The sequence below is a fragment of the Equus quagga genome, chromosome 10 (genome assembly GCF_021613505.1).
Source record: "Equus quagga isolate Etosha38 chromosome 10, UCLA_HA_Equagga_1.0, whole genome shotgun sequence".
NCBI classification, from domain to species: Eukaryota; Metazoa; Chordata; class Mammalia; order Perissodactyla; family Equidae; genus Equus; species Equus quagga.
Window position 1 is genome coordinate 121,217,580 of NC_060276.1, and position 14,833 is coordinate 121,232,412.

Sequence of the window (14,833 nt, forward strand, 5' to 3'; positions counted from 1 at the left end):
ATCTTTTAGTGCCATGATCTGTAGAGACTGCATTCTCTCCTTTAGGAACAATGCAGCCTTTAGCATGTAGAATCTAAGAAAAACTCTCAAAATTTAATTCCCAGCCAGGAGCACCCCTTATATGAAGCACTGGGGGCTTCTCTTGGGGTCTAAAGGGTTGGGTTTGAATGCAATTGTACATTTTTACTCCAAAGAAGCAAGTAAGAGGGACGTGGCTAAAGGTGAGGGATGGAGCTGTCTCATTTTCTGTGTTGGCTCTTTCTCTCTGTCACGTCACACATTAGTTTTCTAGGTTGTTTTGTTTTGGGGTTATTTTGCTGTGGTTTTTGTTGTTGTTATGTTATGCCCTAATAAAACATAAGCTTTTTTCCCCCATACACGCAGTTGCCCACCACACGCCTGGGCAACTTAGGCATTAAAGAGAGAGACACCTGACAGAGCCGGAGAAAGACTGGGCTGTATTATTTCTAATGCCATCACAGCTCCTGCTGATAACCTGCAGTCATAAAATATTCCACTTAGAAAGACAAGGGTGTGTGTCTTGTTCCTCTGGACAATTTTAGTAATTTATGTTCCTAAAATTTCTCTTTCTCTGGAGCAGCGCCGTCTGATAGAAATACAACACAAACCTCGTGTGTTCAAGTTTTCCAGGAGCCATAGTTTAGAAAAGAAAACAGGTGTAGATAATTTTAATAATGAAGTCTCTGTTATTCGATATCTCCCAAATATGATCATTTTAACATATCATCAGTATAAAAGTTGAGAGAATTTTTACTGTTTTCGAAATCCCACGCGCATTTATTTCTTACAGGACATCTCAATGAGTTTGCTAAATTTTCATCAGAAATGCGTACTTGATCTTTGTTTAAAGTCCGTAACATTTAAATCTGGAGAAGCAGACTCACATGGCCAGGCGCTTCAAAAATACTTTAAAAGTTTTGCAGTAACTGTCTCGAGTATCAGTTTTTAAATTTAAGTTAATTACAATCAGATCAAAATTTCCGATCCTCAGTACATTTCAAGTGTTCAGTAGCTACAAGTGGCTAGTGGCTCCATATTGGCCAGACAGACCCAGAAAATGCACCTTACTGTCCCATTCCTTGACGAGTTGGGGTTGGATAAGGTGATAGCTATGTTCCTCACATTGGAGAAACATCTGCCCTGAGGGGAAACTTGATTTGGGGGCAATTTTACACGAAATGACTCATCTCTGATGGTTTTTCGAAAGGAGCCTCTTGTGAACACTTTATAATGCAGTAAAATTCAGTCTCATTTTCCCCTATAGAATTTCATGTATTCCGTTTCTAAGAATAAAGCACATAAAAGTTAGGAGCTTTTACATGGAAGAGTGGAGACCTTACTTTTAAAAAAAAGTTGCTGTATCCCATTGACGCTGCCCCCTATTGGCAGCACGTGTATATAGTGTACCCCGTATTTATTTTTCTTAAGTCATTTTATTTGGAAGTCTGTTTCCAGAAATAAAATGTTTCACATATTCACTTGATTATAAATTTGCCAAACCAGCTTCCTATCCAGGTAATCCATTATGTCCGTTTAAGACTAAATGGATGAAGACAGTTTAGCACATAACATCAAACAATTAATTTACTTAATATGTTGAATCTTGGAAACGAAGGCTCATTGCCATCTTGATAGATCATGTTTAAAGAACTTCATCTTTCTAGTCATGGGTAGTGTAGCTTGCAAAAATACATATTTTTTGGTGATTTTTCTCCTTTCTATTCGGCGTTCTGGGTTTGTTAAATGAAGTCCCTGTCTTCTGGGCCAGCTCTGGGGACACGTGCTCATGGGCACATGGATGCAGCCCTTCCTCTGGTTTGGGATTCACATACTAACCATGACTTTTGAATAAAAATGGAAAGAAATTCACCGAAGTTTCCGGGGATCGCTACAAAATAGATGGAACAAAACAGAGTTCATCTCGAATGATATTTTTGAACATAGGATTTAGAGAAGTGTGTTTCTCATATTTTTTATAGCGTACGATACAACATATTTAAGCTTGTAATTAAGTACTTTCCTCACGTATATGAATCTTATGCCCCTTTGCTCATGGCCACTCGATTTATCCTGCTTTTCCTAGATTGTCAATAATGGAGGGATGTTTTTCTCTTCTAAGTTGATCTTACACAACTCATCTTTTCTCACTATGATTTTTCTTATTGCTGTATGAAACTATTTTGCATATACATTTTACATTATGCACATAGCCTGCCTAAAAGATTTAGGGACGAACTAGAATTATTCTTGATTTTTTGCAGTGATTAAAAGAAGCTACTGATAGATTTAATTTGGTTTTATAAGTAAAATACAGAGGATACCTTCTGAGATGTGGTTTTCTCTCTCTGCAACAGCTCCTTCATTATTATGATTCGATTGTATTATTATTGTTATCTATTGTTATCATTCTATGTTGTTCTATTGTAGGTTTATAAATTCAGTACTGTCCTTTGGATTTTTATTTCTGGCATCTTGCTAAGGGTAACATGGAACCTAGTCTTCTACAATTGTTACTTAACATTTCCAAGCAGACAGAAAGGTAGAGAGAATAGTTTCTATTAATACCTTTTGTCCCTATCACCCGCCTTCAGTAGGCATCAAAGCTTTGCCACCTGATTGGAAGTTTTTGCCCTTCTCCCATTTTTGTTTCTTGAATTATTATAAAGCAAATACCCGCCATCCTATCTCTAAAAGATCCTGAACTTTAAAAAAATAACTACAATGCCATTATCACATCTGAGAAAATTCTATAAGAAAATTCTTACTATCATCTAACACCCGGTCAATATTCAAATTTCCCCCAAATGTCTCAAAAATGAGGATCTAACCAAGATTTCCACACTGCTTTTGGCTGATTTGTCTTTTAGCTCCATTTGATCCATAAAGTTCACCTTCCAACTTTTTTTCCCTTTCTGCCATATGTTTGTCAGATACACTGGGCCATTTGCCCTGTAGGAAGCCCCACAATCTAGACTATGTGGATTGCTTCCTCACGATGTCACTTTCCTTGTTCTTCTGTCCCCTGGATTCTTGTAAGCCAGTGGTTAGCTCTCTGGACTGGATTAGAGGCAGGGCCATTGGACCCTCCTTTTCGCCCTTCTTCCGTCCGTCCTTTTCTTCCTTCCTTTCTTTTTTGTCTTTGAGAAATAGCTGGTGCTGACTTTCTGTTGTGGCTTTTGTGTCCAGCAAGAAGCACGGACCACATCCTTGTCTTGCTGTAAGTGGAGTGAAGATGGCTGCTCTGTGGGTCTGAGTGTTACCGGCCCAGCCTCCCTCCCTACTGTCCACTCTTGCTCCCATCTACACCGAACTGTGGGTTTTGGCTCCTCTGATGGTGGTTGCCTTGCTCCAGCCTTCCAAGAGAGATGGCACAATGGTGACATTCTCTGACATCCCTTCTGCATTTCATAGCTGGAATTTTTCTATAAAAAAAACACTTCACCCGCTTAGCCATTGGGTGACCATGAAATACTGTCCTTGACGAGTGGGCAGGGGGCATGCTTCATTCTTACACTTTATTTAAGGGTTTTTAAAATCATGACCTGGGACCTTAGTGATCTCAAATGCTGCCAATGCGTCTTTTAAACATTGTTGGTCTCTACTCAGAAAACATGTGATCTCATGCATTTTCTTCCAAAGCAATTTTTTTTTTTTTTTTAATGCTTAAATTGGCCCCATCTTAGTAGGGAGTGACTGCTTAATGGGTGCAGAGTTTTGTTTTTCAGGGTGATGAAAATGTCTAGTTGGGAACTAGATTGAGGTGGTGGTTCCAGAACATTGTGAATGTGCTAAATATCCCTGAATCGCTCACTTTAAAATGATTAATTTTATGTTATGTGAATTATGACTCAGTTGAAAAAAAAAACAATCCCGCCTATGTAGGAACCACTTCAAGCTGCCTCCTGTACCCTTTTGTAGACAACCCATTGGCTTTGAGAACTTCCTTGCGTTCATTCACTAGAAGCAGCCCAGGACCCTTTATATATGTCCTTCTTCCACCCTGGAGCCAGCTGTTTCTTCAAGGTGGAAGCCTGGATTCTCGGGTGGGAAATAGTATTTAAAGACCACTCTGTGAGTACTTGGATGCTCTCTGATGTTGGAGTTTCATTGCTTCTAGGCATTCTTAATGGACAAAGTTGAAAAATGCTTTTTTTTTTTTTGAAAGAGAAAGGTAAATGTCATCCAAACTTTCCAAATCATGTTTAAGGCTATTGGTTTTCACTTAATTTTTATGAATTATTCTTGTATCTCTTTGCTTACCCTGAAAATCTTGTTAAACCAGGTAATTTATTCACAGCAACAAGTGCTCTCAGTGCCACACACAGCTGACTTCTGTACGTGCCACTGTGGCTGAGATGTGGATTCTAATCCTTTAATCTTTTATTTAGGAAAATAGAGAACCAAGCATAAGTTAATTCATGAAACTGGTGAGGGCCTTCATTTCATGGATATGAAAACTAAAGTTGTACAGGATGGAGATGTATGTCAGGTGTCATACATCTCAAGTATTTGTCAAGTATTTGATCAAAGCCAGGCTTTGAAATCCTTTCCTCTCCCTCTATCTAATTCTTTCCACCAAGCCAGGGCTTGGTAGACTGTGCCAGCAGGATCCGGCCCTCCACATGTCATTTATAAATAAAGTTTTATTGGAACACGTTATCACTGTTTGTTGACATTCTGTCTGCAGCAGCGCTCATGCTACAAATAGAAGAGTTGTATGTTGGTGACAGAGACCTGATGGCCCACAATGCTGAAAATATTTGCTATCTGGCCGTTTACAAAGTTTGTCTACCCTGGAACTAGACCATCTGCTTTGTGAGCTGCTCAAAAGTGACCAGAACGTATATTCATATCCTGGAAGATTATTCAGCCATGAAAAGTAGTAAAGTTCTGACACATGCTACAACCTCAGTGAACCTTGAAAACATGATGCTGAGTGAAAGAAGCCAGACACAAAAGGCCAAATATTGTCTGAATTTACTTATGTGAGGTATCTCAAGGAGCCAGATTGTAGAGACAGAAAGTAGAATAGAGGTTGCCAGGGACGTGGCTCCCCTTGTATTGGTGTGTCAGAAACGCTATGGTTTACTCCCTGAATGCTACACAGACTCGTGGGCCTGGGAAGTGCTAAGGATTCCTGAAGCAGACGCAGTGCGTCTGCCTGTCTCTCTCTCTCTCTTTCACACACGATACTTTAGAATTCTTCCAGTTCCGCGTCTTCGTTTCACAGATGAGAAATCCAAGGCTCTCAGAGGTGCCCACGTTCCCACAACGGCCAAGTGGTAGTACCTTCCTGCTTCCGGATCAGACTTCTTTCTGTTATCACGAGCCTCTGTTATGGAAGCACCAGAAAGCAATGGTTAGGAATGAAGGGCAGCTATGGGGATTCTTGCCTCGTATTGGACCGGTGACACTGCCTAGCTGGTGAGCTTGGGTGTGTCATTATTGCCTCTGTGTGCCTTGCTTTGCCTGTCTGTGAAATGAGGAGGAATGTTCCTACCCCATAGGACTGTTGGTAAGAATGGATGGATCTGTTCATCAAAAAGTATTTCTTTAGAACTGTTTCCGGCACATAGTAAGCACTGGGTGGACATTATCATCCTCATCATCGTCATCACCGTCATCATCATCACCATCACTGTCATCACCACATTGTCGTAATCATTATCACCATCACCATCATTACTATCACCGTCACCATTACCAGCACCATCATCATCATTATCACCATCACCATATCATTACTGTCACCATCATCACCATCATTATCACTCTCATCATATCATAATCATCATCATCACCATCAACATCATCACCACCACCATCATTACCACCACCATCACCATTACCATCACCATCACCATCATCATCACCGTCATTATCGTTATCACCATCATCACCACTGCTGTGGACTGAATTGTGTCCCTCCAAAATTCATGTGTTGAGACTCGAACCCTCGTTGTGACTCTATTTGGAGATAGTACTTTTAGGAGATAATTAAAGTTAAGTGAGGTCAGGAGAGTGGGGTTCTAATCTGATAGGATTGTTGGCCTTATAAGAAATTTATTTCTCACAGTTCTGGAGGCTGAAAGTTTAAGATCAGGGTGCCAGGTGATTAGGTCGCTGGTAAGGACTCTCTTCCTGGCTTTTAGATGGCTTCATTCTCACTGTGTCCTCATGTGGAGGAGAGAGTTCTCTCTCTTCCTCTTCTTATAAGAACACCAGTCATTGGATTAGTCCTGTCTTAATCCAGTATGACCTTATCTTAACTTGTTGACATCAGCAAGACCTTATTTCCAAATCAGATCCCATTCACAGGCATTGGGATTTAGGACTTTGGAGGGAACACATTCACCCCAGTAGGATGCCACGGAAGGCAGTAGGGGATTAAGAACACATGAACATTTGATTCTGTATTGTACAGAGCGTCCTGTCTCTCCTTGGTTAACACAGCCTCCTACACCCCGCCGTAGTGGAACTGATAACAGAGGAAACTGAGAACGACAGGTGTTACCTTGCCTTCTCTCCAAGAGCCAAGTGAGCAAAAGGAGATAAGACCAGAGGCATGGATAATTCACAGCCTGGACCAGCAGTCTCAGAATAACACACAGGGCTCTCCATCTTGTCTTAGCATATTTACCCAGCCTGAACCTCTATAGCAATCAATGCCTCTATACATCCAGGAAGCATTGGGGCTTTTTCTAGGAAGCTTTTACTCTCGAGGTGTCAGGCTGCCTGAGGCTACTTGGAAACTGGAAATTTACACAGCCTTTGATCTGTGCTCCTTACTAGGATGGAGCCGAAAAAAGACTCCCATTTCCAAATGCAAGAGGAGATGCTGCCCCTGATGCGTGTACAGTTACCTGCCACCACCTCCACCTGGTCTTAGATCAGCTAAGAGCTAGGCTTCCAAGCGACCTTCAGGCGACCTTGCATGTGCTACCAGCCTGGAAAGCCAGCATTAATGGGCTAATAAGTTGATTGTTCTGCAGAATTACAGTGGCATGAGCCAAAGCAACCAAGGTTGACTCAGTTGGGCGTGGCGGGGAGAAGGGATGTTTCTAAAATAGCCTGCATCCGACTCAGTCCTTAGACTGAAGTCTAGGGGGTGAGAAGCGCCCCATTGGACCCCCAGGTTGTTCCATGAACCATGATTGGCTCTAACTTGAACTGAGCAGCTGGTAGAGTGAGCCCCTCCTACTTTACTCTGCGTAAGAGGAACCGGGTCTCCCTCCCTCCTTTCCTTCCTTGTATTTGCTTCCCCCTGCCGTACCTTCATTCCCAGCCGCTTGCCAGACTGCCCATTCCAGGGACTGCAAAGTCTCTGTCTGAGCCGGGGTAACGTGACCCCGTTCCTTCAACAGGATTTGAAATTTTGATCGCAGTCAGTTTGTTTTTATCACAGGGGGTTATGGGGAAATAGGAAAGAGTCTGTTATGTGAAAAAAAGAGTTGGAGGTTGGGAATAGGGAGGTGTCACAGGGAAGGAAGCAGAGAGAGAGACCCAAGAGGACCTTTGGGTGGGTTCGTGGGAGGAGCTGAGGGGCCTAACCCAAAATCCCCATCATGCCAGCAGTCCTGGGGGGGCTGGGACCAAATGTGCTGCTTATAAAACAGGCTTGGTGCACGCTTGGTGTGATGCGCAAAGGAAGTGCCAAGTGGCTAGATATACCCATTAGCAGACTATATTGAAGTACCTTTTTGTTTTCTCTATGTTAAATCTGCAAAACAGAGATTCTTCTATCAATACTTCTATCATCGCATGGCTTTTTGGAGGAGTCCTTTACAAAGTATCTATATTTTTTTCCTCTCCTAAGGAGCCACTTCTTTTGTCTAGAGACAGGCGCCAAACACAAGTGCAACATTTAGCAAGACAGGCAGGTGTGGTCTGGAGGTGAGCTTGAGGTCGGAATTGCTAAGTGAAGAGCCCCAAGTGACATTCTACCTGGCAGTAGAGCACCAGCTGGATACAGCTTGGGCACAGCTCTCTATCTAGGGTTATAGATTCCCGGATCCCTTCCAAAGCAACCCTTTGTCCAACCTCTCCTTAGGTCCTTGTCACCTTACCTTGACTTCTGTTCATCAGACACTTCTTCCTGCACCTCCCTTCCATGGGGGGCACCCTGCTCCTTCCACTTCTATCTCTGTAGTTTTTAGAATTTTAATTGTAGCAAAATAGATATAACAAAATTTACCATCTTAATCATTTTTAAGTGCACAGTTCAGTGGCATGAAGCACATTCACATTGTTGTGCAACCATCCCCACCATCCATCTCCAGAACTTTGTCATCTTCCCAAACTGAAACTCTGTCTCCATTAAACACTCACTCCCCATCCTCCTCCCTCAGCCCCTGGCACCCACCATCTACTTTCTGTCTCTGGATTCGACTCCTCTTGCGGACCTCCTATGACTAGAATCTTAGAGTATTTGTCCTTTTGTGACTGGCTTGTTTCATTGAGCATGATGTCTGAGGGTTCATCCATGTTGCAGCAGGTGTCAGCATTTCCTGCTTTTTTAAGGCTGAATAAATATCTCATTGTTTGGATGGACCACAGTTTCTGTGTCCATTCATCTATTGATGGACACGTGTGTTGGCATCCACCTGTTGGCTCTTGAGAATAATCCTACTACGCATATGTGTGTACAAATATATCTTCAAGTTCTTTCATTTCTTTTGGGTGTATACCTAGGAGTGGAATTGCTGCATCATATGGTGTTTCTATGTTTAATTTTTGAGGAACCTCCGTACCGTTTTCCACAGTGGCTGCCCCGTTTTACATTCCCACCAACAGTGCACGAGGGTTCCAATTACCTACATCTTCACCAACACTTGTTGTTTTCTGTTTTTTGATAGTAGCCTTTCTAATGAATGTGAAGCGGTTGTCTCTGCACTTTTGACTCCTTTTCTTCTTGCTAATCAGGGGGCAAAGTCACAAGGAGGACCCCAAGTTCTTACTCACGGAAACCCTGTCACACCCTCTGTCTGACCTGTTACTGCCCACCTTAGTGACCTAGCATACTCTCAAAATCTGAGCACACGAGTGGGTACTCAAAGTGTTTAAAGAGACAGGTGTGGACATCATTATCCCAATTTTCTTGACCCCCAAAGTGGTATTTTCAGACGTTTTTCCTCTCATGCCATCCTTTAGCTTGTATTCCATTACACAACACAATTTATAATACACACCAGGGAGTGTGAAGACCCCAGGTGCTTAGAAGTAAAGTGTAATTGTGTGAGTGGCCCACGTGATGTGACAGACATGGGGGTGTGTTCATTTCCCGGGGCTGCCATAACAAAGTACCCCAAACTAAGGGGTTTAGAACAAGAGGACGTTATGGTCTCATAGTTCTGGCAGCCAGAAGCCTGACATCAAGGTGTTGGCAGGGCTATGCTCTGCCCAAAGGCTCTACATAGTTGTATATTCTTCGTTGTGGGTCCTTCTAGTTGTGGCATGCGGGACGCTGCCTCACTGTGGTTTGACGAACAATGCCATGTCCACGCCCAGGATTCGAACCAACGAAACACTGCCGCCTGTAGCCGAGCGCGCGAACCCAACCACTCGCCCACGGGGCCAGCCCCTACAATGTGGTTTTTTTAAAGATTATAGTGTGATGATTTAATATACATTGTTAGGTCATCACCACAATCAGTTAGCATGTCCGTCACTTGACATAGTTACCATTCTCTTTTTGATGGTGAGAACACTTAAGATCAACTCTCTCAGCAAATTTCAAGTATGTAATACCATATTAACTATTAACTATAGTCACCTTGCTGTACGTTAGGATCCCACAACTAATTCATCTTATAACTGAAAGTCTGTACCATTTGACCAACCTCTCCCCACTCCCCCCTCCCCTAGCCTGTTTCTGCTCTCTGTTTCTATGAGTTTTACTATTTTAGATTCCACGTGTAAGTGAGATCTTACAGTATCTGCCTTTGTCTGGCTTATCTCACTAAGTGTAACGTCCTCTAGGTCCATCCATGGTGTTGCCAGTGGCAGGATTTCCTTCCTTCTCATGGCTGAATAATATTCCACTGTATATATAGCCCCCATTTTTATCCGTTCATCCATCCATGGACACTTAGGTTGTTTTGATGTTTTGGCAATTGTGAATAACGCTGCAATGAACATGGGGCTTCAGGTACCTCTTTGAGATGCTGTTTTCATTTCCTTTGGATATATGCCCAGAAGTGCAGTGGCTGGTTCATATGGTAATTCTATTATTAATTTTTTGAGGAAAATTAGAAAATTAAGAAAAATGGTCTTGCATTTTCCATAGAGCATAAAATTTAGAGATGTCAGCAGAGACTGTCCAAATCTATAGATTTTAATGAAACATTGTGGTTCTTTTTAAGTGTAAATAGAATTCTCTTCTAAGGAGAAGAGTAAAGGAACTCCTTCCCCCACTTGTTATGACAAAGAGAGATCTGAGGCAGCACAGGAAGAGGTGACCGGAATCAAAACCAACAAACCAGACAACCAGAAAGTTCCACCATTCATGCACGGTCCAGCTGGGCTGGTCAGAATCCTTGCTTCCTCTAGGTGGGGCTCAAAGCTAATTTTTTTGCAAGTGTCGCTTCGTCAGCAGAGAAAATCCTTTCCAAAGCTCTCTGCCTTGTTTAAACCCCAAAGATCCCATTGTCCCTTAACCTAAGGATTTCCAAAAGCCACTGATGAAACTAAAATGACCGCAAACCCACAAAAGCATTGAAAACACGCCAGACCTTTTGAAGAGCAGGTGGAAAAGACCACTAGCAGTAGCTGTCAATTCCCTGCCGTAGGACAGACCTAGCTTATTTAGACACAAGGAGCAGACAGGTGCATTCTTCGGGGGCGCACTGAGATGGGGTTGATGAGTGAATTCTTGACTTGTTCTTTTTAATGTTATTTTATAGGAAGACAGGTCCTGTGGATTTTTTGCTTCTGAGTAACAAGGGTAAACAGTAACAATGGGCAGCAATGATAACAAGACTGACTTAGATTCTATTTGTGTTAATGAGTGTTTAGATGGGAACAAGTTAGACAAGTTACTAAATGTTAGTAAGACAATGTTGCTAAGACAATGTTACTCTCTTTATCCCTTACAGTGTATCCATGGGGTGGGGGACGTGCATCATTTTGGTCAACTAAGTTACTGTAAGATTCAGCTTCTTTTAAGAGTAATGTGTTCGTCAAGCACAGCTGAATTTTCTGCATTCCCATCTCTGTCCGCAGGACGTGGACCCTTTGTGGAACGCCCGAGTACCTGGCCCCCGAAGTCATCCAGAGCAAAGGCCACGGGAGAGCCGTGGACTGGTGGGCGCTCGGCATCCTGATATTTGAGATGCTCTCGGGGTGAGTAGGGCTTCTGTGGAGAATCACCACTTACTCCCCAGTGCTTCCCTCCCCTGCTCACTCGCCCTGCCTTTGTGAACTCCTGGGACTGTGCACTGGGGTTGCAGACACTTGGGGTGTGGTCCCAGGGCAATGCAAACCGACACTTAAGCTTGCTTTCATGAGAGTAAAAACACAGACTTATTGCAGAAGCTACAGTGCACGTCTGTTGAGATCCTTTTCCTGTCTCTACATGTCTCCGTCATCCTTGAATATATTTGTCTTCTGCATGGACTCTTTTTGGAGTAACTTGCAGAGCTGAGTAATGTACGTGTTGCAGAAGGATAAATAAATTAGGACTTTATGAACGAGCAGCGTGCCAGGAAGGAAAGAGTGTGTGCTCTCCTGACATCCCAAACTTGGGTTGGACAAGATTTGGAAGGTCACATCTTCTCCGCATCCAGATACCAAAGAGGTGGACCGATTGTCAAAGCATCATGTTAAATGTTCAAGTGCGCCTGAGGCATGAGACAAGTCTGATTTTCCTCTACCAGGAATGTAAAGCAAGCATCCCCCTCTTAGAAGTCTCGGAGTTGGGGTTCACCCTCATCCTGTTATTAGATGTTTCATGTATGTTCTCCTGACTGGAATTTCCTGAGACGATGAAGCACTGTGCCACCTTACCCAATGACAGCCTCTAGAAACAAGGGAGCTGTGGATGTGTGCACCCACGAGTAAATATTCTACTGCGCGGCTCTTTCTGAGCTAAAGGCTCTTCTCTCTGGTGGTGTGGCCGACAGGCAGCTGGCCGGCGAGGTGCCCAGGACAGTTGCCGGGGGCACTTGGCCACGCCTCGGCCTCCTTCCGCCCTCTCTCCTCTTCCCTTTGTCCATCCTTCTTCAGCTTATGTGTTTCCTGCTGGTGAGTCTTGCAGACACTGTGAGTTTACTCCCAGTTGTAGGAAAAGCCACATCCTGTTCCACCTGTCTCATTTCCTGCAGGGTGAGTCTAGAGGTTTTTACCCAGAAACCTTCCTTGGTTTCAGGTGGAAAGAAAGAGGGAGTCATTCTTCTGCATTGAGGCTGTGGCCAGCCAGAGTGGAATATGTGAAAACCTGTGTTTACGTGTTTGTCTGTCAGTCATCCATCTACCGTCTCTTTCATCTATCTACCTACCTATCATCTCTCTCTCCACTTATCTATCTGTTGTTTATCTATATCTATCCTCTATCATCCATCTATCTATCTGCCTATCATCCATCTATCACCTCTGTCATCTATCTACCTACCTATCATCTCTGTCTCTGCTTATCTATCATTTGTCTATATCTGTCCTCTTTCTCTCATCCATCTATCTACCTATCATCCATCTATCATCTCTGTCATCTATCTACCTACCTATCGTCTATCTTCTTAGCTATCTTTTATCTATATAATAATCTTCTATCTGTGTATCATCCGTCTATCAATTATCCATCTATCATCTCTATTTATCATCTATGTATCCTCTGTCATCTATCTGTCTATATCTATCAATCAGTCTATCATCTATTTTGAATTTTCTATTACTCTTTACTCAAATGTCTCCAGCAGTTCACATAGAACCAGATTTCTTAATATACACCCTAGCTCAGGAAGTCCCAAGCCAATCAAAGGTTAAAAGAAATTACACGTCAGATCAATCCATGGAGAAGATACAACAGTTGTAACTATTTATACACCCATACAGATCAGCTTCCACTGTGATACCTATAGCACGTTGTCTTTCTGTAATATGATTTGACCACAAGAGGGCAGTATTGTCTGAGGAGAATTGAATCCTGGTGTCTGGTGATTTAAAACAGAATGAGGCCCACGTGTCCTATGTTTTCTCTTTATTATTAGGGTAGAATATAATATTATAGAATAAAATAATATGGAATCTTATTGGTAAACACAATATTGGGGCCTAATATACTATTAGAATATAATATTGATAGAATAGAAAGTTATTAGAATAGAATTAGAACAGGTTATTAGCATATATTAGAATTATTAAGATTATATATAATCATTATTAGAATTATTTAGATATTATTAGACTGTATTAGAACTTAGAATGCAGTATAGTAGAAAATGATGTAATTAGAATCTGATATATTATTAGTTTCTATTATTAGAATAATTGATCGTGAACAACTAAAACCCTCTCCTAACCCAAAGCACAGTAAGCTCACCTTTGCAGCACCTCAGACTGTGGCCTGGCCCTCCCCTGGGATCACTGGCCGCCCTGCTGTCTCTCATTCATGCCAGGAGGCATTAGCCTTTCCCCTGCCTACAAGACTCCTGTAGGTCGTCCCCCTGGCTGGACCCTGCTCTGCCCTTCCACTCCTTCTGTTTTCTTTACAGCACTTACCAGAATCTGCAGCCATCAGGTGGTGTGTCTTGACTGCACGAGACCACTGGACCCAACCTGCGCTTCTCGCCCCCTTGAGCCCAGAGACTTCTGGTGGCCGACTGGACGGGGTTGTTATGCCTGTTGGGCAAAGTCCTCTTGTCTCCATCTTGCTTATTAGATTTCCATTTTCTATATTCGCATCCTCTGCAGGATCAAGCGACAGACTGTTTATTCCTTTAATTGGTCCTTTAAATCTTTCATGGGGTACAAGAAAAACCATTTGTTGGGTAAAACCTTCCATGTGATTTTGGTGGGAGATCATCTCATAACTGGCATTTTATTTTCATTGAGTGAGAAATGTTTAGGTCAGATAAAAAATGCATGGTACCTTCTGGAACAGAATCGCTCATAGGCTTTTTCAGTAGCACCAAGCTCAGCTGTGGTTTCTTTCGTCCTCATCCCCTTTCACATCTCTCTCTCTGGAGAGTTCAGTGGCACAGACCTGTTTCTGTGGAAGGTGGGGTGTGCGTTTGCAGTCTCATGCATGTGGAACGTTAACTGCAGTGCAGTGCATTTGCAAACCTTTTGGCCTAAGGACTGACCCTAAACGTTTTCAACAACCATCTCTCCCACAAGTTATCACGTTCCTAAAAGTTATTATCAACCCCAAAGAGCTTTTGTCTGTGGGGGTTGTATCTGTCAATATTTACTGCATTTGAAGTCAAAACTGAAATTAAAAATATATACATGAATTTATATAAAATAATAAACTGATGAAAGATTAAGCTAAATCGAACTTTTAATGAAAAAATAGCTATGCTTCCTAGAATAAAAAGCACCTAGAGAGAAGAATAACCTTGTTTTACATTTTGCTAATCTCTTTAACCCCCAGCTTAATCCAAGGCACCTGGATTTTCCTCGTTTTCTGCACCGTCTGCTGTGATATGTTGTTTTGGTTGAGGTTTATGAAGAAAATGCAACCGCATTCAGAGTTGTAGTCAGAAAAAGGACCTCACAAGTTCTTGCAAAGGCCTTGAGGAACCGTGGGGTCCCCTGGGACCCCAAGTTAAGAATCGTGGCTCTCCTGCCTCAGACAGGCCTCTAGGGCTCTTTCTTT

General features: G+C 42.5%; 1 protein-coding gene across 4 annotated transcripts in view; it reads left to right on the forward strand.

Annotated features, from left to right (window-relative positions):
* Window positions 1-14,833, forward strand: part of PRKX (protein kinase cAMP-dependent X-linked catalytic subunit) — a 114,836-nt gene that overhangs the window by 52,742 nt on the left and 47,261 nt on the right. For all 4 annotated transcript variants that reach the window (XM_046673051.1, XM_046673048.1, XM_046673049.1 and 1 more), the window contains exon 4: window positions 11,242-11,361. In XM_046673051.1, the coding sequence (XP_046529007.1) occupies window positions 11,242-11,361 (120 nt within the window). The remainder of the gene's footprint in view (window positions 1-11,241; window positions 11,362-14,833) is intronic.